Consider the following 22349-nt stretch of genomic DNA (forward strand, 5'->3'; position numbering starts at 1 on the left):
GAGAGACTGTCTGGATTATCAATCTTTAGTATTGAGAGCCGACACGCGAGCAGCCTAGATTTAAAGAGTGTTATACAGGACTTTGCGCAGAAGAATGCTTGTATGAAATAATAACGGCTACTTTTCTTTTATACTGAATGTTATGCTATGTGAACCGTTCCGTTGTGTCAACTCAAATGAGAGGAATGTTCTACAATACCTTTGTGTTACAAAAAAATACAACAGCACTTGTGTCAATGATGCCTGAAAAAATACACAAAAAAAAGCTTATATGTATAATAACAGCGTGGCACCGACTGCGATGTGCACGGCTGACTGCCGGCGGGCGGATAAATAATTTATAATAATAATGACAATGTGTGAATTTAATAATATATCGTTCGAAAGATCAATTTGTTGCCATTCGAACGCCACCTCACTCGACCAAATCCGTGCCTCGGTTCTCGAGTTACATGACGATATGTCAGGCGAGCATCTTTTTATGCACTGCATGTCAGATGACCACCCCGGACTCCAGACGCTCCAGAACTGCCAATCATCCCATGATAGCAAAAATTATTGATGATTGGTCAGCATTATAGTAGCCAACGGGTGTAGGTTTCCAACGATACCCCACATGGGGGGGGGGGTGCGAATAAGGCAACTAGGTGAAAGTTGACTAGCAAAAACAGGGAGTGATTCAGACTTCAGAACAAACGGGTGGTGGATAAGGAAATGGATCTCTCAAAGACCCATTTCTGAACACATTTTTATAAAATCTGGACTTGTACTACATAAGACTTCAGGCTATGGAACCGCTGTGTTTTCCAGTTTATACCCCTATGCTGGAATATGGAATCTTGCAACGACTACAGAAAAATGTGAGTACACAAGTTCAAGTTCAACTCAAGTTCAGACCTCTGTTACTCTATTTCATTAGCACTAAAAGTGATTTTCCTTTTTTGAATTAGTAACTTCGGAATGTTATATTTCAAAAGAGACCAGGCTCATTCCTGTGCTATAAGCATAACGTATAAAGCTAAGCTTTGCAAAAAAAGTATGCACTCCTCAAGTTCAAGTAAAAATAAATTGCCACTTTTCTGGGTGACACAGACACACACACACTCACTTGTGCTTATTCTCTTATAATTATAATAATAAATGGTGTGCGTCTGTGTTTTTAACGGAATCATTTTGAATAAATCATTGGTGATTGCCAGTGATTCTACAGACAGCTATTAAATATTTCTAGACTTTGCGCCTCCTGGTGGCATATAACAGAACAGCAATCTGCTTCAAAATTAAACCCGTCGGCACGGCAGTTACACGGCGGTAGTATGGTGGAGAGTCCTAAACACTACATCTGTAGTTTGACAGTTATTGAGAGTAAATGAGTTCTAATATGGCCACCAGTGATGTCCTTGTGTTGTGTTAATTACAACTGAATGAAATGATAAGGTAGCAGTCACTAAAAGACAAGGTGTTGCTATTTTTTCATCTACATCATTTCATGGAGCTGTATTAACACAACACAAGGATTTAATTTAATCACTGGGGGCCACATTCAAATTAATTTACTGTCAATAACTGTCAAACTAACTCCCGGCCACTGCCACCAAGCCTCTTCAACTCATTCAGAACGCAGCGGCCTGCCTGATCTCAATCCTACCGAAGTCGGCCCATGTCACCCCACTTCTTAGGGACCTGCACTGGCTCCCCATTGCTGCACGAATCCGCTTCAAGGCCCTCGACCTAGCATACCGTGCGGCAAAGGGAACCGCTCCCGCCTACCTCCGGTCAATGGTCTCTAACTACACACCCTCAAGACCCCTACGCTCTGCATCTTCTGGCCGCCTCAGACCTACTCCTATCCAAGCTCCGGGAGGGTCATCAAAGAGAAGTCGCCTATTCTCAGTCCTTGCCCCACAATGGTGGGTAGTAATGAACTACCCACCCCAGTTAGGACAGCCGAAACCCGTCCAATCTTTTGCTGTCGACTAAAGACGCACTTCTTCAACCATTATCTAAACAATAATAATAATAATAATAATAATAATAATAATAATAATAATAATAATAATAATAATAATAATAATAATAATAATAATAATAATAATAATAATAATAATAATAATAATAATAATATAATAATAATAATAATAATAATAATAATAATAATAATAATAATAATAATAATAATAATAATAATAATAATAATAATAATAATAATAATAATAATAATAATAATAATAATAATAATAATAATAATAATAATAATAATAAACACCTAACCCTAACTACCCTTACTGTCATGCACTTGTCCTAATATACTAACCTACACTGTAGCACTCAGCACTTTGATGAAAATTGTTACTCAGCTGATAGAGTTGTACCCTTCCTGATGACAGAACTTGTAAGTCGCTTTGGATAAAAGCGTCAGCTAAATGACTAAATGTAAATGTACTGTAACTGTTTAGAGATTTTGGATATGTGTGAGATTATGTGCAAAATAAATCAGCATTGTCTTTTCTTGGTGAAGTGCATCTTTAAATTCTCTTTAAAAAATATGTATATGAAGAGACGGAGCATTAAGAGAACAGGGATGTTAATATAACGAAACTAAATGAACTAAATACATTGTTATAAAATTAAGTCTTTGTAACAGTAACTCACATCATAGGCGCCGGCTTTGATCTGCTGGTACAGACGATGTTGATCTTCATCCCAGAATGGAGGATAACCAACCAACAGGATGTAGAGAATAACTCCTACAGACAGACAGACAGACAGTCAGACAGACAGACAGACAGACAGACAGACAGACAGACAGACAGACAGACAGACAGACAGACAGACAGACAAATTAATACAAATTAATACAAATTAATACAAATTAATACAAATTAAAATGTATACAAATGAATACAAATTAAATACTTGTCGTTAACTGATACACTATTTAAAAATGTAGGGCCTCCAGTCAATCTGTACCGAGTTGAATCAAAAGGGAGTCACAGCTATGATTGTTATGGGGCAACAGCGGCTCAGGAGGTAGAGCAGTCGTCTGGTAATCCGGAGGTTCCCGGTCCTCCCAGGCAGCGTGTCGAAGTGTCCTTGAGCAAGACACTTACCCCTAATTGCTCCCGATGAGCAGGTTGGCACCTTACATTGTTGCCTCCTCCGTCGGTGTGTGAATGTGTGAGTGAATGGGTCAAATGTGAGGAACTAATTGAAAAGCGCTTTGGATAAAAGTGCTATATAAATACAGCCATTCAATGTCACAGACCTGTATGTTGCTGTTAAAAGGCATACTGGGACCCCGAGGGTGCAGTACCGGCCAAATCCTGCTAGCTGGCAGTATCGAGAGTGCAGTAAACCCTGTTCCAGACGTGTGTTACATTTAAACCCCTCCAGGCGCTGAATTTAGACGGAGCCAAGTAGATCGCTTCATCCGACCACTTCGAAACGCATCTAGCAGACTCGATCCATAAGCTGTGCCAAATTATGTCCGGGACCAGATAGACACCAATACTGGAAATCGCAAGCAGACAATTGGAATATTCTTTTTGGAATACCCCCGATCAAAGGTAAGGACTAGCTGACGTCAATTCCAGCTTGATCGTACAATGTTTTCATATCGATCCAGCTGATCAGCGTGTGTGGTGTTCACAACGAATGCTGTTACTGGCTATCAAAGCATGAGAAACGACCCCCCCCCCTTTCATGCATTCATGATGAAACATAATACCTATTATATACATTTCATTTGGAAATAGTAGCGTGTCCAGGGATGAAACGCCAATGCTTTTAGTAGAATTCACGTAGCGCCCTATAACTCATCTTTCCAGGAATTAGCCCGGATCACTCTGAAACTATACTTATATTCACCACGGGATAAAGCGTGAATGTATACATGAAAACATTTATTCTTTTTAGCATGTTTGACGGAAGATACTGACTGTCAAATGCAGTGATGGGCAGTAGCTAGCTACAAGTAGCGACGCTACATAGCTTAACTACATTTCTCAGTAGCGTGATGGTAGCGTCGCTACTTTTGAACCAAGTAGCATTCTCTGTAGTGCAGCTATTTTTAGAATCAAGTAGTGACGTAGCGTGACCAAAACGCTACACGCTACTGTCCGGAGAAACAGACTAAATAAAGATTTGTGGAAAAAAATAACTCCCCGTAGAAAACCCACTATGATTGGTTGGTTGGTTTAGATATGAGTATGACGACTCACGATTGGGTAAGGTTAGGCCAAAACATTACGGGTAGGCCAATCAGAGGCAGGATAGGGCGGGACATGCCACTCCAGCTCCGCAAATCAGGAAGTAAACAAATCTAAACACAGACCACTGAATGAATGAACCAGTCCACGCGAAATGGCATAGGGATTCGATGTTTCCAGGGCTGATGACATTGATGATGATGATGTCAATAACAACAATGCCTCTCCATGGCCCTATCTGGAAAAATGTATGAGTTTGACTGAAAAAACGCCTAAAACATATGTGTTTAGGTGTTTATTGTGTCAGCCAAAAACGAAGCTGCTCTCAAGTCTCAACTTCCCACACGACCAGCATTAACTTGAGAACACATATTCAGGTGAGCTTTACATAAACATTGTCAACTGTTCCCAAACAGCACACAAGTCAGTGCACTTTCTGTCAACAGCTTTAACTAACAGATAGCTGCTATCATGTTTCACTGTAGGCAGAAAATGAACAATATTATGGGGGTGGAGAAAAGAAAAAACAAACTAACATAAATAATACATACACTAAAGGCCTCTACATGCTACAGCAACTTCAAAGCAACTGCACCACAACATCGACAAAGCAACGGTGTTGCAGACACTCTGCCTTTATGCTTCTGCAACATCGACGCACAGCCTAATGTAACATTGTACCCCGTATGTAGCTAGGTTCCCTAGATAGATGACACTTCCCTTCTCAACCAACCCATTGATAACAAGCAGAAAAATAAGCATAATTTTTACTTCCGGGCGGGGGGTTTCAAAATAAAAGAGCGACGTCTAAAAGCACCGTAATACGTTTATTTTTTACAATATCTAACGTTACACAAACCTAAACTAATCTAAAGTTAGTTTAGGTTCGTGTTAACGTTAGATAATGTACAAAATAAACGTATTTCCGGTGCTTTTATTTTGAAATCCCCCGACCGGAAGTATTATAGTGTCTAGCAGCTTAACTTTTGTCGGCCGGTTCTGTGCTTTTTCGAGCTAACGTAACGTCATTAGTTTCCAATGGAGAGGAGAGAAAGACCTCGGCTCACATGCAGCTCAAACTACCTGTTGGAATAAATTAATTTATTGATGTTTAACTTGTCCCTGTGTGTGTCCAGTCATTTCGACTAGCAAACGTTGTATTTAACGTTACCTCAGGATACCATTGTATTTAGTTGGTTAGCTATGTAGCTAATGTGGATAGCATTTTGTATAGCATCAATGCTAGCTGGCTGGCTACAGCTTTATTTACTAAATTATGGAGGCTTTTTAATCGTCAAGGTAAGAGAGGATTTGTCATGATCAACTGAAGGCGTATGCTATGTGCTTGGGTTTTCAGAAAAAGGCCAGCTATGACGCTAATTATTTAGCTAATATTGATAGCATAGCTTGCTGGCTACAACAATGGAGGATGGTATTCCTCGCTGCGGGAACAATATTATTCTATGACAGCCCCGCCCCCATTCACTACCAACCAATCACTGCTACGCAATATCAACGCAACGGTTGTTTAGATTAGATTTTGGAGACAGGTACGCAACACAGTCTACAAGACCCTCTGCAACAACCATGTTGAAATTGCGCCGATGTTGTGTTGCAGTTGCTTTGAAGTTGCTGTAGCATGTAGAGGCCTTAAGAGGGAAAAGATCACCTAGAGCAGTGGTTATCAACCTGTGGGTCGGTCAGGACCCCCAGGGGGGGGTCCCCACATGATTTTGGGGCCATGGAATGTTTTGTGAGTTACATATTTAAATACATTTGGTCATTTAGCTGACGCTTTCATTCAAAGCAACTTACAAATTGTGTACAACAAGTCAGCAGGAGTGGTACATATCTAGCAGCCAAGGATAAGTAGTATTGTTTGTAGCAGTGTCGAGCTTGAGTGTTATACTCTGAGTACACACTGTAGTAGTATAGACATATTAGCATAGTTGGTGGTAGTATAGACATGGTAGCATAATAGTAAAATGCAGTAAGACAGTTATTATTAGTTAAAATTCAGATATTGAAGAAGTGTGTTTTTGGTTGATAAAGTGGGCAGTTTATCCTGTGCTGAAAAGTCTCCATTCCAATAGAGAGAGTATATATTTTGGTGTTTATTTGATTATTGTTTCACTGCCTTTTATTTATTACGTTTCCACAGTTCTTTCCTCATACTTTATTAACATTTTGTACATAATACAAGTTCATGTTAAAATGATGACACAAAAAGCCAGACCGAGGGCTTGTTTCAGTTTTCTAATAAACAATCAAACTGAACCTTTTTTTTGCCTGCCTATTTGTTTGGTGGAAACTTGATCATAAAGTAAAAAAAAAAAAAAAAAAAAAAAAAAGTAGTGCCGATGTAGTTAGCTATTTTTGCCATGTTCTTGTAGTGTAGCTTGCTACATTTATCTGGGGATAGCTTCCATTGTAGTTGAGCTATATTTAATCGAGAGTAACTTGTAGTGTAGCTTACTACATTTTCCAAGTAGCTTGCCCATCACTGGTCAAATGACCATAGTATTGTCTACATAGCTATAATATAGAATATAGATATAGCTCTACAAACAAGGTGACGCACCCCTATCTTTAAAGCATGGCCTAGCTAGAACAGGATGAGGAAAATGGCTGGCGCAGAATGAGTTAAGGCATCTGGAAGGAAAGGGGGCACGGGAGGGCTGACCAGGTGAAGGGCAATGAAAAGAGAGTACAGGGGGAGGGAGGGGTTAACAAAAGGCCTACATAAGACACACAGACACACACAGACACAAACACAGACACATTTATCATTTTAGTTACACATGTCATCAAAACAGAGCAGCTCGGCTTGCCCTAAGCTGTACATCACGTGTAATGTTAAAAAAAATGCATGTCAAGCTCTCCTGGTCGACAGTCCGAGAGAGGCTGACGGTATCACTCCTTGTCTTTTTAAGAAATATCAAGCCGATGAGTCATCCTATGTGTCTATATAGGCAATTAACAGCCAGCTCTGAAATACACACATACAAGACGAGACATGCCACAAGAGGGTGCTATCAAGTCCCTAAAGCAAAAACAGGGTCAATGCAACGAAAAGTGCTGTATAGAACAATTTGCCGGATTATATCTCTAAAGAAAAAACTAAATCAAGTTTCAAAAGACAATTGAAAAGGCATCTAGAAACCCAAAGATCGTAAGTTAATGACACAGCAGGGCACACGTTTTAGCACACACACACACACACACACACACACACACACACACACACACACACACACACACACACACACACACACACACACACACACACACACACACACACACACACACACACACACACACACACACACACACACACACACACACACACACACACACACACACACACACACACACACACACACACACACACACACACACACACACACACACACACACACACACACACACACACACACACACACGTGATTCATTCTTCTGTTTTATTTTCATTTCAGGTAGTTGTACCTTAAGAGCATTGAAGGCTGGCATCTGTAAATGCAGATATAAGTACTTTACTCTTATTTTATTATCATTATTATCATTATTGTCTTTCCAATGAAAGGAAAATCAGAAAATAAGTGGTATATGATGGAAATATGAAAGTCAATGCTTGAAGGAAAATGGACTTCGGAAATCAGTTTTCATTCTATTTATTTACTGTTCTGTAAAAGTCTTGTTGAATGTAATGTTTTATGTTTTGTGTGGACCGCAGGAAGACTAGTTGTTGTCATGCAACAGCTAATGGGGATCCTAATAAACTCAATAAACTCAATGTAAACAACAACATTCATTTTACAAATGAAATACTTGTCGTGGACTGATTTTAACAATACTTTGAAAATGCAGGGCCTCCTCTTTGCCTAAAAGTACAGTAAATGGAAGATTGCTCAACTTATACAAGGTCCATTTGCATGTTCTTGGTATCTAGGGACATCTATGGACCTCAGGGAATGTATTCCCATTGTCAGAAATATTGTGTCTGTTACTATGCTAGAGGAAATTGTAATGAACCAAAGGAGAATATAAATTATTATTAGTTTTTCCCCCATCTTTGACAGTGAATACCACGCTAACATTGACCAAAAGTGAAAATCAGCACCTTCTTGAGATCAAGTGTACTAAATATCTAAGCAAATGAACAAAGGGCAGATGATTTACAGGTTTTTTTGTAGATACAGTACTGAATTTTGCCATCTGGACACATGCGATTTGAAATATGAATATAGAATATCAGGCCTATACATTACTTTATTATGGCATACATCTATGGATTGGGCCAAATCTCCTATTTCCAATGGCAGAGGTAAATCTGAATCTGGGTTTTGTATAATTTCCATAGCTCCGCCATTTTTTACCGGATTGCGTAACGTTTTTTTTCTAGACGTTCACAGAAAGGTAAAGAAACAATATACGTTGTATTTTATGGCAATAACGTTCAGGTTTGTTTGACCCGTAAGATATAATCATGATTTTCACGTCAATATTTTATTTTCACGTCTGTGAAAGTGGCTGCAGCTTTGACTGCGGCTGGTGTGAGCTGGGTAGTGTAGTTTTCTGAAATTATGACGTCCATCGAAAGCCTTGAGTCTCCTCTTTCTTTTTTTTTATCCACTTTTTCTCCCATTTTTTCTATTTTTCACCCATCCCAATTTTCATATCGTCCAATTCAACCAGAACGTTCGAACGTTGTTTCTTGCCTCCCACAAGCCGGCTGTAATGTGGACTAAGTCATACATAGCACGAGTCCCCTCCGATGCTCGAGGTAACAGCCGTCGCATCTTTTCACCTGCGCGGCTCGATCTTTCAGCGTCGGGGGTCTGGGCTTTGGAGGGGCCCCGCCCCCGTCGCTTCTTGATTCTACTGTGCAGGCGCACCAACCGACCTGTAGGAGTTGCTGTACACAACGCCCGATCCCCACCCTTCAGTTTCCCTCCCCGTAATACGGCCAATGTGTATTACTGTGGACGACCAGCTAAACTGAAAGCAATGTGGAGAGCGGGGCTCGAACAGGAGGCATCCTGTTCGAGCCCAGTCTCCAGCATTCGTTGCGAGCACCTTGCCCACTGCGCCACGTAGCCGCTTGGTCTCCTCTTTCTTAGGACTAAAACAATGTTTTGATTAGGGTCTTATTGGTTAGGGTCTTTACTCTTGGCTACATTTGAAAAAGAAACACAATCTTAGTTACTTATAATATTGATCTATTTGTGACGTGAAATAAATCTCAGCCCGGTACCAGGCAGAAATGAATTATTCAATGCTTTTTGGGGGAAAAGCAATACTCTTATTCTCTACCTTTCTAAGGGCTCTGTAGATGTATAATTAAAAAATACTATACTAATTAAATAGTTTATGTAACTGAGGGGTACAATTCCCTGACTGTATTGAGAGTATGGTATCATTAAACCACTACTTAGTTATGTACTTTAATTACTGGCCATACAGTACACGGTATATCTGGTGAACACCCACACAAGAATACGGCTTGACAAAGAAAGTTCTATTTAGAGGTATTTATTATTAGAGCAGCAACAATAGGTTACAAATTGAGAATTATGAATTGCGCTTATATGGCGAAGAACACTTAAGTAGGTCAAGAGCGTAAGTCCATGAGCATAATAAGATGGGTATAACTGACACCACCTATAGCATAAGAATTACATAAGGCACACTCGTAGTCAGCTGGAGATACTAAGGGGTTCCCTCCGGTTGTAAGCCAGCAGGGGAGAGGAATGGTCGGGAGCAAAGTCTGGATCAACGAGGAATAAAGAGACTCCAGATACAGGAGCCAGTGCAATAATCCTTTGGTCCGTAGACAAAGCAACAGCTATACTCCAGTATGCAAGACAGCATGGATGAAAGCTAGCCAGCCTCTGTGGTCCTAGAGGCGGGCTCGATGGTGCTCCTCACAGGGTAGATCCCACACAGCAGTGGGGTAGACGGTTCTCTGCTCCAGCAGCCACAGTACCAAAGCAATATAATCCAGCCGGAAAAGGCTCTGCATTCGCCGGTGTACATATCCAACGGTTCTCGTCTAGGACTCCTCGGATGGCGGCACGAGTTTAGGCCGCCCAGCCTGGATAAGTGCACTAGCTAGAGTACGACGAACCGGTGGTAATGCTGGTCACTGTAGAACGGTAGCCGCACGATACACTATAAAATAGACTATTACTTCACAATAGAATAAGTCGAACTCGACGATACAGCGTTAAACTCTGACACTTTAGCTATCTATTCGCACGCGGTTCTCAAGGCTTTATTTAGGGGCAAAGGGGCCCACTTCACGGCACGTTGTATCGTGGTGAAGGCTTCAACGTTTTGGGTCTAAGTGCTTCTGTATCCACCTGCGACGTATTTATACGTAAGGTGAATAATCTAGTGCCAACCTCAGTTCTGTCTCGTATTACTGCGCAAACCTAGACATGTTGAGACATGTCTTAGCGGTAGCTTTGAACTTGCCAATGGGGGTATGGCCGTTGGCGCCTAGGGGTCGCTGTCCAATAGGAGAACGAATATTATGGTCTGGCCTGTACCTAGGTAAAGGGATATTCCGTGTATATGTACAAAGAATATACAAGGGATATCAGACAATATACAAATATTATACAATATATCTCAAGTAATAAATATATATATTCGGTTTAATCTGACCCTTTGTAACAGCCGCCTCCTAATTAGTCCGCACCTAATTAGATAAGCAGAGACAGATTAACCGTCTTGTCCACTACTCAATGTCCGTTGTGAGGAGTAGGGTAATTCACAAAGTCAGTGGGTCATGGTCGTCATCAAGGGAGTCAGGTAGCCTTGGCAACTCTATCAGCCTCGCCACGGGTCGGGTGTATGTCCGTCCCTGGACGAGCACTTCTGCCGCTCTGACCTTTCCGTCGGCACCAGTGATCACTTTGCTTACGCGGCCGGCCGGCCACATAGCTCGGGGTAGTGACTGGTCTATGATCATGACGACTGTGCCCTCCGTCAAATTGTCTCTTTCTTTTACCCATTTCTGGCGGGTCTGTAGAGACGGTAGATAGTGGAGGAGGAAACTGTTCCAAAACTTGTCAGCCAATACTTGACTGTACCTCCACATTCTTCGGCCGTTCGCTTCCTCAGGTCTGTACACTGTCTGTGGGAGCGCGGGGTCCAGCCGCCCCATCAAGAGAGTGTTGGGGGTGACTGGGTCGACATCTGCTACATCACTTGAGACGTAACCGAGGGGCTTTGAGTTCAATACTCCCTCGATCTCTGTGAGGACTGTCGTGAGGACTTCTTCCGCCACGGTCTGGGCCCCAAGCACGGCGTACAGGGCTGTCTTTATTGAACGTACTTCTCGTTCCCAGGTTCCCCCGAAGTGAGGGGCGTTCGGGGGGTTAAACTGGAAATCAATCTGAGAGGGAGCAAGGTGTGTCTTAAGTTCTGGGCCCATAGCTTGGAAGCTCTCTCTCAGCTCTCTTTCTCCGCCTTTGAAGTTTGTCCCGTGATCAGACAATAATATAGACGGTTTTCCTTTCCGCGCTGTGAATCTCCGGAAGGCCATAAGGAATGAGTCCGTACTCATGGTTGGAAGGAGTTCTATGTGTATCGCTCGGGTGGTCATGCATTTGAATACAATACCCCACCTCTTCTCCGTCCCTCTTCCTTTCTTCACATACAGCGGGCCGAAGCAGTCCATACCGGTGGAGTGAAAGGGCTTGTCGCCGAGTCGGAGGCGACAGGGGGGTAGGTCAGCCATCCTGGGTATACTGGGCTGTGCTCGCCACTTGCGACAGTCTAGACAGGTCCGCTGGAAGCGTCGTACTGCTTCTCTTCCTTGCAGTATCCAATAGCGACGTCTGATCTCAGCGAAGACTCTCTCTGCCCCAGCGTGGTGCACGTCCTCGTCGTATTTCTTTATGATGAGCTCTGTGACCTTGTGTCGGCTGTTGAGAACTATAGGGAACTTGACGTCATCCGTTAAGTCCGGGGCCCTTCTCAGACGACCACCCACTCTGATGAGATCATGGGCGTCGCGCTCAGGGGCCAAGTGGAGCAGTCTGCTGTCTGACGGGACTGGCTTTGATCCCTGCAGACAGTCTAGCTCGTCTGGGAACGAGTCTCTTTGGGCTCGCTGTAGCAGAAGGAGTTCTGCTTCTTCGTAATTAGCTGCATTAATGTCAGTAGTGGAGGGAACCTCAGGGTGGTGCCACAGGAATGTCTTTAACTGCGCACTCTCAAGGGTGGGGCAGTCGTCTATGTTGGGGTCTGTGGGGACTGGTGTTTGCGTCAACCCACAGAACATAGATTTCTTCATCTCTGCCTCCTCTTGACTAGCCTCCCGTGGGGTGGGGTTAGGCCACTCTTCTTCCGGGAGCTTGAGGAACTCGGGACCGTCACTGTAGATATTGTGACGTGTGAGGTCATCCAGGGACATTCCCCGTGTGATGACGTCTGCTGGGTTCTGTTTTGTGTCCACGTAACTCCAGCATGCTGATTCTGTTAACTCTTGGATCTCTGTGATTCTGACTCCCACGAAGACCTTGTATCTACACGAATCGGACTGGATCCATGTGAGTACGGTCATGGAGTCTGACCACAGGATTGTTCTTTGCACCGGGATGGTGAGTTCACGTTGGATTAACGTGGCGAGTTGCGCTCCTACTAGGGCTGCGCAGAGCTCTAGACGCGGGATCGATTGTTGCTTGCGGGGGGCTATCCTTGAACGAGCCAGGATGAAGGCGGTATGTATTTCTCCTCCCTCCTCTCGGGCCCGCAAGTAGGCCACCGAACCGTAGGCTACTTCGGAGGCGTCGCTGAAGACGTGCAGGTCCATCTGGCACGTCTCCAGCCGCACTGTGGGTGGGAAGTAGCTGCGGCGTATGTTGACACCTGGGAGCGAGTTGAGTTCTGTTTCCCACTCTCTCCATGTGGAAGCAAGGTGGTCGGGTATGGGGTCGTCCCAGCCCTGGTCCTTGTCCCACAGCTCTCGCACAATCATTTTTGCCCTGGTGGTGTAAGGTAGAATACATCCCAACGGGTCATATTGTCTGGCGAGTGTTCTGTATACACTCCGTCTGGTGGTCGGTAGTGAAATCGACCTTCCCTGCTCCTTGGTCAGGGGTGTGTGTCTATAATGGAGCGAGTCTGTTTTGAAGCGCCAGACTAGTCCTAATGTCATTTCTTGGGCTTCACCTGGGATGGTCGCCATCCAGGTCTCGCTGCTTGCTGCCTTGTTCTCTGGGGAGAGACTGCGCAGTACTTGAGGGTCGCTGCTGGCCCACTGCCGGAGATCAAAGCCGCCTTTGATCAGGGAGGCGCGGACCTTTCGTCGGCGGTCATCTTCTTGAAAGTGTCACATTGTGACAGCCAATGTTCTTTCTCGCAGTACTGGCATACAATCTTCCACTTCTCTTTCGTCGAGGGGGTGTTGTGGTTCTTGTTCCGCGGTACTGATTCGGCTTGGTGCATGACGGTCACCAGCCTGCGGTTATCGTTGGATCTCCGAGGTCCATCTCTGGGGCTTGGTCCACTCCGCACGAACGTATCCAGTCGTAGGCTGCTGACTTCTCTCGCGAGGAAGTCGGCCAGGTCTAGGAGGGATGGCTCGGGACCGTCGGGATCACGGTGGTCTCTTTGCCGCCTGAAGCGCTCTTGTCGGGCTGGAGGGAGCTTCTCTAATATCCTTTCTACATTAGAGTTAGCGTACAGTTCGTTTCTACCCTTTTCCTTTTGGGACCCCAGCATCCCTACCAGGGATTGTACCTTGATAGAGAGGTCATCCAATGAGCGATTGTCTGTGGCTGGGGGGAGACGGTCAATATTCCTTATCTCTTGTATCACGTAGTCCCATATGCGTCCATAACGCTGGTCGAGGGCTACTAGAGCCGCGGTGTATGGGGTACTTGAGTTGGAATATGCCAGCGCTATATTATGCGCTCTGGGCACCTTGAGGTGCTTGAGGAGGATAGCATATTTGTACGACTCATCAGGGATGTCGGACATCATAGTCTCTAAGCACATCCGTAATTCCGTGTACTGTGCTCTGTCCTCATGCGTAAAATCCGGGAACGTCGGTGTGCCAAGGTACGATGCCATGGATGGCTGGCACATCGGTGAGCGTTGGGGGAGAGGCCTCCTGGGCGAGTCTCCCCGTACGTGTCGTCGTGGGCTGGTACTTGGTGGGTACCAAAGCCCGGGTACCCAGGTGCTGTTCCTCGGGGCTGGCTGTGCGTCAAACTCACCCCTGAGTTGAGTCGGGGGTCTGTAGCGCAGGGCCTCGGGGGTAAAGTCTGGGCTGTACTGGATCTCTTGGTCCTGTGGAGTACGATGCTGCTGGTGGGCTTGACCTTCCTCCTCTTCCTCTTCCTCTGCTAGGTCTTCTAGATCTTGGAGTCGTCTATTCAGTCTCTCGGCGGCATAGGCCGGTTCTTCCCGGTTGCTGGGTCTCGCATGGACCGGTCGGGGAGGGGGTTCGGAGACGTGGATAGGCTCTTTCTGTTGGCCGGGCTCCGGGTCACTTGGTCGGGTAGGGGAAGGTGCCCTCGACCCTTGTCGTGATGATGCCCTGGAGCTCCGTGCGGAGAGAGGGGGTGTCGCCCTGGCAATCAATTGCTCCATTATCTGCGCTTGTAGCCGGTCGCGCTCTGCTTCGCGCTTGATGTGAGCGAGGTCGCGCTCTGCTTCGCGCTGGGCTTGGGCTGCGTCGCGCTGTGCATTGGCGGCGTTGCGCTGTGCATCGGCGGCGGCGCGCTGGGCATCGGCGCGGTCTCTTTCAATATTCTCTTCCGTCTGGAGGCGTCTGGTCTCCAGGCGTATGCGGTCGTCTTCACTCCTTTGCTGCGCCTGGAAGCGATCTCGCTGGGTTGCAGAGTGTTCCCGTTCACTAAGGGCTTGCGCTTGGAGTTGCGCGTGAAGGCGCTCTCTTTGGTCTGCAGATTGTTCGCGCTCACTCAGTTGTTGAGCCTGCAGGCGTTCTCTTTCCATGGTAGAGTGTTCGCGCTCACTTAGCTGTTGCGCCCGGAGGCGCTCTTGTTCCATGGAAGAATGTTCGCGCTCGCTAAGCGTCTGTGCTTGGAGTCGATCGCGTTCAGTGGAGGCTGCCAGGGTGGCGATGAATGCCTGCGCCAGCATCTTGTCCGCCTCGCTGGGGGAAGACACTGATGGAGGTGATCGGCTTCTGACAGTGCTCGTTGGAGATCCGTTCTCCTGGCGCGCTCCGAGGAGGTCTATCTCCTGGGCGCGCTTCTCTTCTGGTAGTGGGTCGGGTTCCGTCCCTGGAGCGCTTTCTTTATCCTGGAGCTCTCCGGGGACCGTCCCGTTGACGTTGTCTGGGGGTATAGTCATGTCATGTCCCTCCTGGTCCCCCCCGTGAGCTTGGTCAGTTACGTTAGAACCCACTAGGGTCTCTACTGGCAAGGTCGCCTGGTCTGTAGGATTTGACATGCTTTTACTATCCGCTTTTCCCGCATTTAACGTCTGTATAAAGCTAGGTATTAGACTGGCAGCGTAGTCCTCTAGGTAAGGAGGTGGCTGACGTCTGCGCTGCGGGCGTTCTAGCTTAGGAGAGCCGTTTGTGGAGTGTTCACCGCTGGCCATGGTTAATATCAATATTATATTTAGATATTACACTGATATTCCTCCGGCTCGAAGGACCAATTGTAACTGAGGGGTACAATTCCCTGACTGTATTGAGAGTATGGTATCATTAAACCACTACTTAGTTATGTACTTTAATTACTGGCCATACAGTACACGGTATATCTGGTGAACACCCACACAAGAATACGGCTTGACAAAGAAAGTTCTATTTAGAGGTATTTATTATTAGAGCAGCAACAATAGGTTACAAATTGAGAATTATGAATTGCGCTTATATGGCGAAGAACACTTAAGTAGGTCAAGAGCGTAAGTCCATGAGCATAATAAGATGGGTATAACTGACACCACCTATAGCATAAGAATTACATAAGGCACACTCGTAGTCAGCTGGAGATACTAAGGGGTTGTAAGCCAGCAGGGGAGAGGAATGGTCGGGAGCAAAGTCTGGATCAACGAGGAATAAAGAGACTCCAGATACAGGAGCCAGTGCAATAATCCTTTGGTCCGTAGACAAAGCAACAGCTATACTCCAGTATGCAAGACAGCATGGATGAAAGCTAGCCAGCCTCTGTGGTCCTAGAGGCGGGCTCGATGGTGCTCCTCACAGGGTAGATCCCACACAGCAGTGGGGTAGACGGTTCTCTGCTCCAGCAGCCACAGTACCAAAGCAATATAATCCAGCCGGAAAAGGCTCTGCATTCGCCGGTGTAGGTTCTCCGGTGTACATATCCAACGGTTCTCGTCTAGGACTCCTCGGATGGCGGCACGAGTTTAGGCCGCCCAGCCTGGATAAGTGCACTAGCTAGAGTACGACGAACCGGTGGTAATGCTGGTCACTGTAGAACGGTAGCCGCACGATACACTATAAAATAGACTATTACTTCACAATAGAATAAGTCGAACTCGACGATACAGCGTTAAACTCTGACACTTTAGCTATCTATTTGCACGCGGTTCTCAAGGCTCTATTTAGGGGCAAAGGGGCCCACTTCACGGCACGTTGTATCGTGGTGAAGGCTTCAACGTTTTGGGTCTAAGTGCTTCTGTATCCACCTGCGACGTATTTATACGTAAGGTGAATAATCTAGTGCCAACCTCAGTTCTGTCTCGTATTACTGCGCAAACCTAGACATGTTGAGACATGTCTTAGCGGTAGCTTTGAACTTGCCATTGGGGGTATGGCCGTTGGCGCCTAGGGGTCGCTGTCCAATAGGAGAACGAATATTATGGTCTGGCCTGTACCTAGGTAAAGGGATATTCCGTGTATATGTACAAAGAATATACAAGGGATATCAGACGATATACAAATATTATACAATATATCTCAAGTAATAAATATATATATTCGGTTTAATCTGACCCTTTGTAACAGTTTAAATAAATTATTTTTAAATAAACAACATAATAATACAAATTAAAACAACAACAATAAAATATAACTATAATAATAATAATCTCTCTTTCTCTCTGATGGCTCACCACACGCCCAGAGATCCACAGCCTTCCCGTACGGGTCCTTACGGAGAACTTCAGGTGACAGGTAACCGGGCGTGCCTGCAAAGCCTACACACGTACATACACACACACACACACACACACAAACATACGCACGTGTGAATCCAAAACCAGGCCTGTTGGTCTCCCTCCACCTCGATGGCCAGGGGAAAGTACTTAGTTACTTATGTAGTTATTTACCAAACCAGGTCTGCTGGTCTCCCTCCACCTCGATGGCCAGGGGAAAGTACTTAGTTACTTATGTAGTTACTTACCAAACCAGGCCTGCTGGTCTCCCTCCACCTCGATGGCCAGGGGAAAGTACTTAGTTACTTATGTAGTTACTTACCAAACCAGGTCTGCTGGTCTCCCTCCTACTCGATTGCCAGGGGAAAGTACTTAGTTACTTATGTAGTTACTTACCAAACCAGGCCTGCTGGTCTCCCTCCACCTCGATGGCCAGGGGAAAGTACGTAGTTACTTATGTAGTTACTTACCAAACCAGGTCTGCTGGTCTCCCTCCACCTCGATGGCCAGGGGAAAGTACGTACTGTAGTTACTTATGTAGTTACTTACCAAACCAGGCCTGCTGGTCTCCCTCCACCTCGATGGTCAGGGGAAAGTACGTAGTTACTTATGTAGTTACTTACCAAACCAGGCCTGCTGGTCTCCCTCCACCTCGATGGCCAGGCCGAAGTCAGCCAACTTGACCGCGGCTCCTTTGGACTTGGAGGCCAAGAGCAGGTTTTCTGGCTGGAGAGAGAAGAAGAAACATCAGACAATGTACTGTATCACAATTCTACAAATTATCAAATTATCGGATACATTTTTTGATTGATTGATTGACTTTATTCATGTGAAATATCATACATATTGTACAAATAGTGCAGTGAATGGTTTATCTGAAACCGACAGCATAGAATTAATACAAATATAAAGTACTGGTATACCAGGCCAGTGGAAGTCTTTATCAACTGGTCCTGGGGTTATAAACCAGACTAGTGAAAGTCCTTATGAAGCGAGACAGAGGGTAATTTATTTGTGTAGTATTTCCCTTTTGTATTCAAAAGGTGTAAAATGTATTCCTCAATATTGATTTCATTAGGTGGCAGTATGTTTCCCTCGGGGGCTCCAGGTCAGCTCCAGCACTTGTTAAACAGGGTGTTCCCCAGGGTTCGGTGCTAGGTCCGCTCCTTTTTATGATTTACCTCCTCCCACTCGGTGACATCATAAGGAAACACGGCATCCACTTCCACTTCTATGCAGACGACACACAGCTTTACCTCCACACCAAACCCTTGGCTCCCCTTCCTCCCCCCTCCCTCATTGCCTGCCTCCAGGACATAAAAACATGGATGACCACCAACTTCCTCCAACTCAATAGTAAGAAGACCGAACTCATAGTTGTAGCCTCCCCAGCCCTCCTCCAAAAGATCGACCACCTTGTCCTCTCCGTAGATGGCTACTCCATCTGCCCCTCCACAGAGGTAAGGAACCTGGGCGTAATACTGGACTCCACCCTCTCATTTCACCCTCACGTCAAGTCTGTCACCAGATCCGCCTTCTTCCACCTCAGAACCATCTCCCGCCTCCGCCCCTCACTCTCCGACACCTCAGCGGAAACACTCATTCACGCCTTCATCACTTCCCGCCTCGACTACTGTAACGGAATCCTTCTTGGTGCTTCCAAGAAGGTTCTGGATCGCTTACAGTACGTCCAAAACTCTGCTGCGAGGGTCCTCACGCGCACCAAACCCTGGCAGCACATCACCCCCACCCTGCAAAAACTCCACTGGCTCCCCATCGACTACCGAATCCCCTACAAGATCCTCCTCCTCACCTACAAATCCCTGCACGGGTTGGCCCCTTCCTACCTGACCAACCTACTCCACCCCTACACTCCAGCACGAGGCCTCCGATCCTCCAACTCCGACCTCCTCACCATCCAATTTCAACCACTTCATCCAATTGGACAGAACTTGCCTCCCTTTTATTTTATTTTTTATCTCTTTTATCTTATTTGTTTGTTCTTGTTGTTACTATACACAGATCTTTTATGTATTTTATTATATTTTTTCAATTTTATTTCTTATTTTTTCCATCCTTTCCTTGTACAGTGTCCTTGAGTCTGAGAAAGGCGCTTCTCTCTTAAAATCCAATCTATTATTATTATTATTATTATTATTAGACATTGTTGGAAATTAATACAAATTAAATACTTGTTGTTGACCAATTTGAAAGATATGCAAACTTATGTCCTTGGCTTGCTGTCAGTTGGTAAAAAAAAAAATCTAAATGGGATGATATTAGATGTTAAGGTTAGTTTGATGTTAGGGTTAGTAGGGTTAGTTAGATGTTAAGGTTAGTTAGATGTTAGATATATGTTAAGGTTAGTTAGATGTAGTTAGATGTTAGTTAGATGTTAAGGTTAGTTAGATGTTGGGGTTTGGTACCTTGAGGTCACGATGAACGACGCCCATCTGGTGACAATGAAGAACAGCCTCCATGATCTGTTGGATACAATGACTAGAGAGAGAGATCGAGAGAGGTGGATAGATGGATAGATGGATAAATGGATAGATGGATAGATGAATAGATGGATAGATGGATAGATGGATAGATGGATAGATAGAGAGGCAGAGAGTGAGGGGTTGAGAGAGATACAGGGAGAGAATGAGAGAGGGAAAGAGTGGGGTGGAGAGAGGGGGTTTCTAACTGGGTAGAACTGTACATTAGGCAGTGTTCCTGGCTCTAAAAAGCGAATTGATTAATTCAAGCTAACTGATCGTTATAGCCTCCCTTGTGAAATCAAAGGCCCATAACAGCTTGTTCAGGCTTGTTAATCATCTGCCCTTTATTAATTTGCTTGGATCTTTTGTACACGTGATCTCAAGAAGGTGCTGAACGAGCTCCGTGGCAGTTTTTCATGTCTGGTCATTTTTAGCATGGTGTTATTGTCACGATCAGAGCTCGTGTCTGCCAGATGAGGAGCAATCAGCGCGGCTGCAAGAGATCACCTCATCAAGCGTTCCCTACTTCAACTGGCAGAACCCGTCATCCAACGTCGCAGTGTTAAACTGCCTACAGAGGTACGACGACGCTACCTGAAGACCAGCTGTAACTACCCCTGTTTATGTTTGCCCTAACCTTCTGTTTCTTGTGCCCCAGGACTTCGCTCCAGCGTCCTTCCACCCTGATGTCTCGAGCTCCAGCGTCCTTCCACCCTGACGTCTCGAGCCCCAGCGTCCTTCCACCCTGACGTCTCGAGCCCCGCAAAGAGGACTCCTGCTCGCTCTCAAGCGCAAGACCTGTGTCCTCTCTCTCTCGCTGCCGACAGCTGCACTGGAGTGCACCTGCTCTCATTCTTCTCCCCCCCAAGAACATTATAACCTCCGTGTTGTTCACATTCCTGTTTCACATTCCTGTTATACTCTGCTTGGTTGGGAAGAATAATTAAAGAACCCTAAACCGCTCCTTCTCTCCTCCTGTGTTTTGCTATTGGGCTCCGCAAGAACCCCCCATCCTCATGATGTCGGACTCAGCAGCACAGGAGGCCGGTGAATGGAGCACCAGCATCCAGGCCGCCGTCAACGGACACGTCAGTCTGGTAAATCAACACTCACAGATACTGGATGAGACTATTGCCCAACTCAGCGCTCTCACTCTCAGCGCCGCGGAGCGAGACAAACGATTCGAGCGTTTCGAAGCATATTTAACGGCCCAGCCAATTCCGCCTACTGTCTCTCCACTCGTGGTATCCCCACCTGTAGTATCCCAGTCCCGGGAACCTCACGTACCCTCGCCAGAGCGTTACGACGGAAACGTTGCCAAATGTCGTGCCTTCCTCTTCCAATGCTCTTTAGTGTTTGGGCAACAACCTCTAACATTCCAGAGCGACAAATCCAAAATATCCTACCTGTCTGGTTTGCTGACGGGGCCCGCGTTAGAATGGGCGACAGCCCTCCACTTCAGTAATTCCCCCCTCTGCAATTCGTACTCCGGGTACATCGCTGACATGCAAAAGGTCTTCGACCATCCTCCCGGTGGTTCGGATAGAACGGCCGCCTTGTTTACCATCCACCAAGGACACCGTAGTGTGAGCGAGTACGCTATCGAATTCCGTATTCTGGCAGCGGGTTCCCAGTGGAATGATGAACCATTACGCGGAGCCTTTCGCCAGGGCCTTGGCGTCGAAAGAGAGGCCTACTTCCCTTGACAACTTGATTAACTTAGCCAGAGAGCTGGACACGCGTCTCCGGGAACGCCGCCGTGAAAAGGCCAGCCGCTGAGCAGGAGTGTCCCGTTAATAGTGTCCCGCTGCAGCACCGACGATTCGGAGCCCATGGACCTCGACCGCTCTCACCTTCCTCTCCGCGAATGCCGTCACAGACTCAGGTCAGGGGCATGTCTGTACTGCGGGCAACTAGGCCACTCCATCGCCTCATGTTCGGTTCGCCCAAACGACGGGGTTCGGCTGTGACGCTGGGCACATGCACAAGCCTTAAATTGGTTCCCAGTTCCAGTCCGAATATGCAATTCAGTGCCACGCTTTACCACAACGGTCAATCCCTCCCTCTGTCCGCGCTGGTCGACTTGGGCGCAGACGAAAACATCATCGACGCTGGGGTAGTGTCCCACTACCACATTGCCACCAACACCTTACCCATTCCCCGAGATGCGCAAGGCCTAAACGGGAAGTTGCTCTCGCAAATAACACGCCACACCACGCCTCTCCGCCTTCAACTCTCCGGGAATCATAGCGAGGAGATCCATTTTCACGTCACTGATTCCCCCCATAACCCAATCGTTCTCGGCATGCCTTGGCTAAAGCTACACAACCCTGTAATAAATTGGCCAACGGGCTCAGTCACGAGCTGGAGTGCTCACTGTCACGCCTCTTGTTTCCGGTCGGCGCGGTCACCACTGGGGGCCACTGGTTCTCCCGTTCCCAACGAACCTGTTGACCTTTCGACTGTTCCTCCAATTTACCACGACCTAGAGGCTGTGTTTAGCAAACAACAAGCTCTCTCCCTACCTCCTCATCGCCAGGACGACTGT

The 22349-nt window shown here is 46.0% G+C and overlaps 1 protein-coding gene across 1 annotated transcript in view; it reads right to left on the bottom strand.

Moving 5' to 3' along the window:
* The window catches only part of camk2a (calcium/calmodulin-dependent protein kinase II alpha), a gene marked incomplete at both ends in the record, with an annotated part of 226637 nt that overhangs the window by 66161 nt on the left and 138127 nt on the right, over positions 1 to 22349 (bottom strand). The window contains 4 exons of the mRNA XM_084320467.1: positions 2653 to 2747; positions 17277 to 17360; positions 17942 to 18044; positions 19745 to 19817. Of these exons, the coding sequence (XP_084176593.1) occupies positions 2653 to 2747; positions 17277 to 17360; positions 17942 to 18044; positions 19745 to 19817 (355 nt within the window). The remainder of the gene's footprint in view (positions 1 to 2652; positions 2748 to 17276; positions 17361 to 17941; positions 18045 to 19744; positions 19818 to 22349) is intronic.

Source organism: Notolepis coatsorum, assembly GCF_963971535.1.
Source record: "Notolepis coatsorum genome assembly, chromosome: 8".
Taxonomy (NCBI): Eukaryota; Metazoa; Chordata; class Actinopteri; order Aulopiformes; family Paralepididae; genus Notolepis; species Notolepis coatsorum.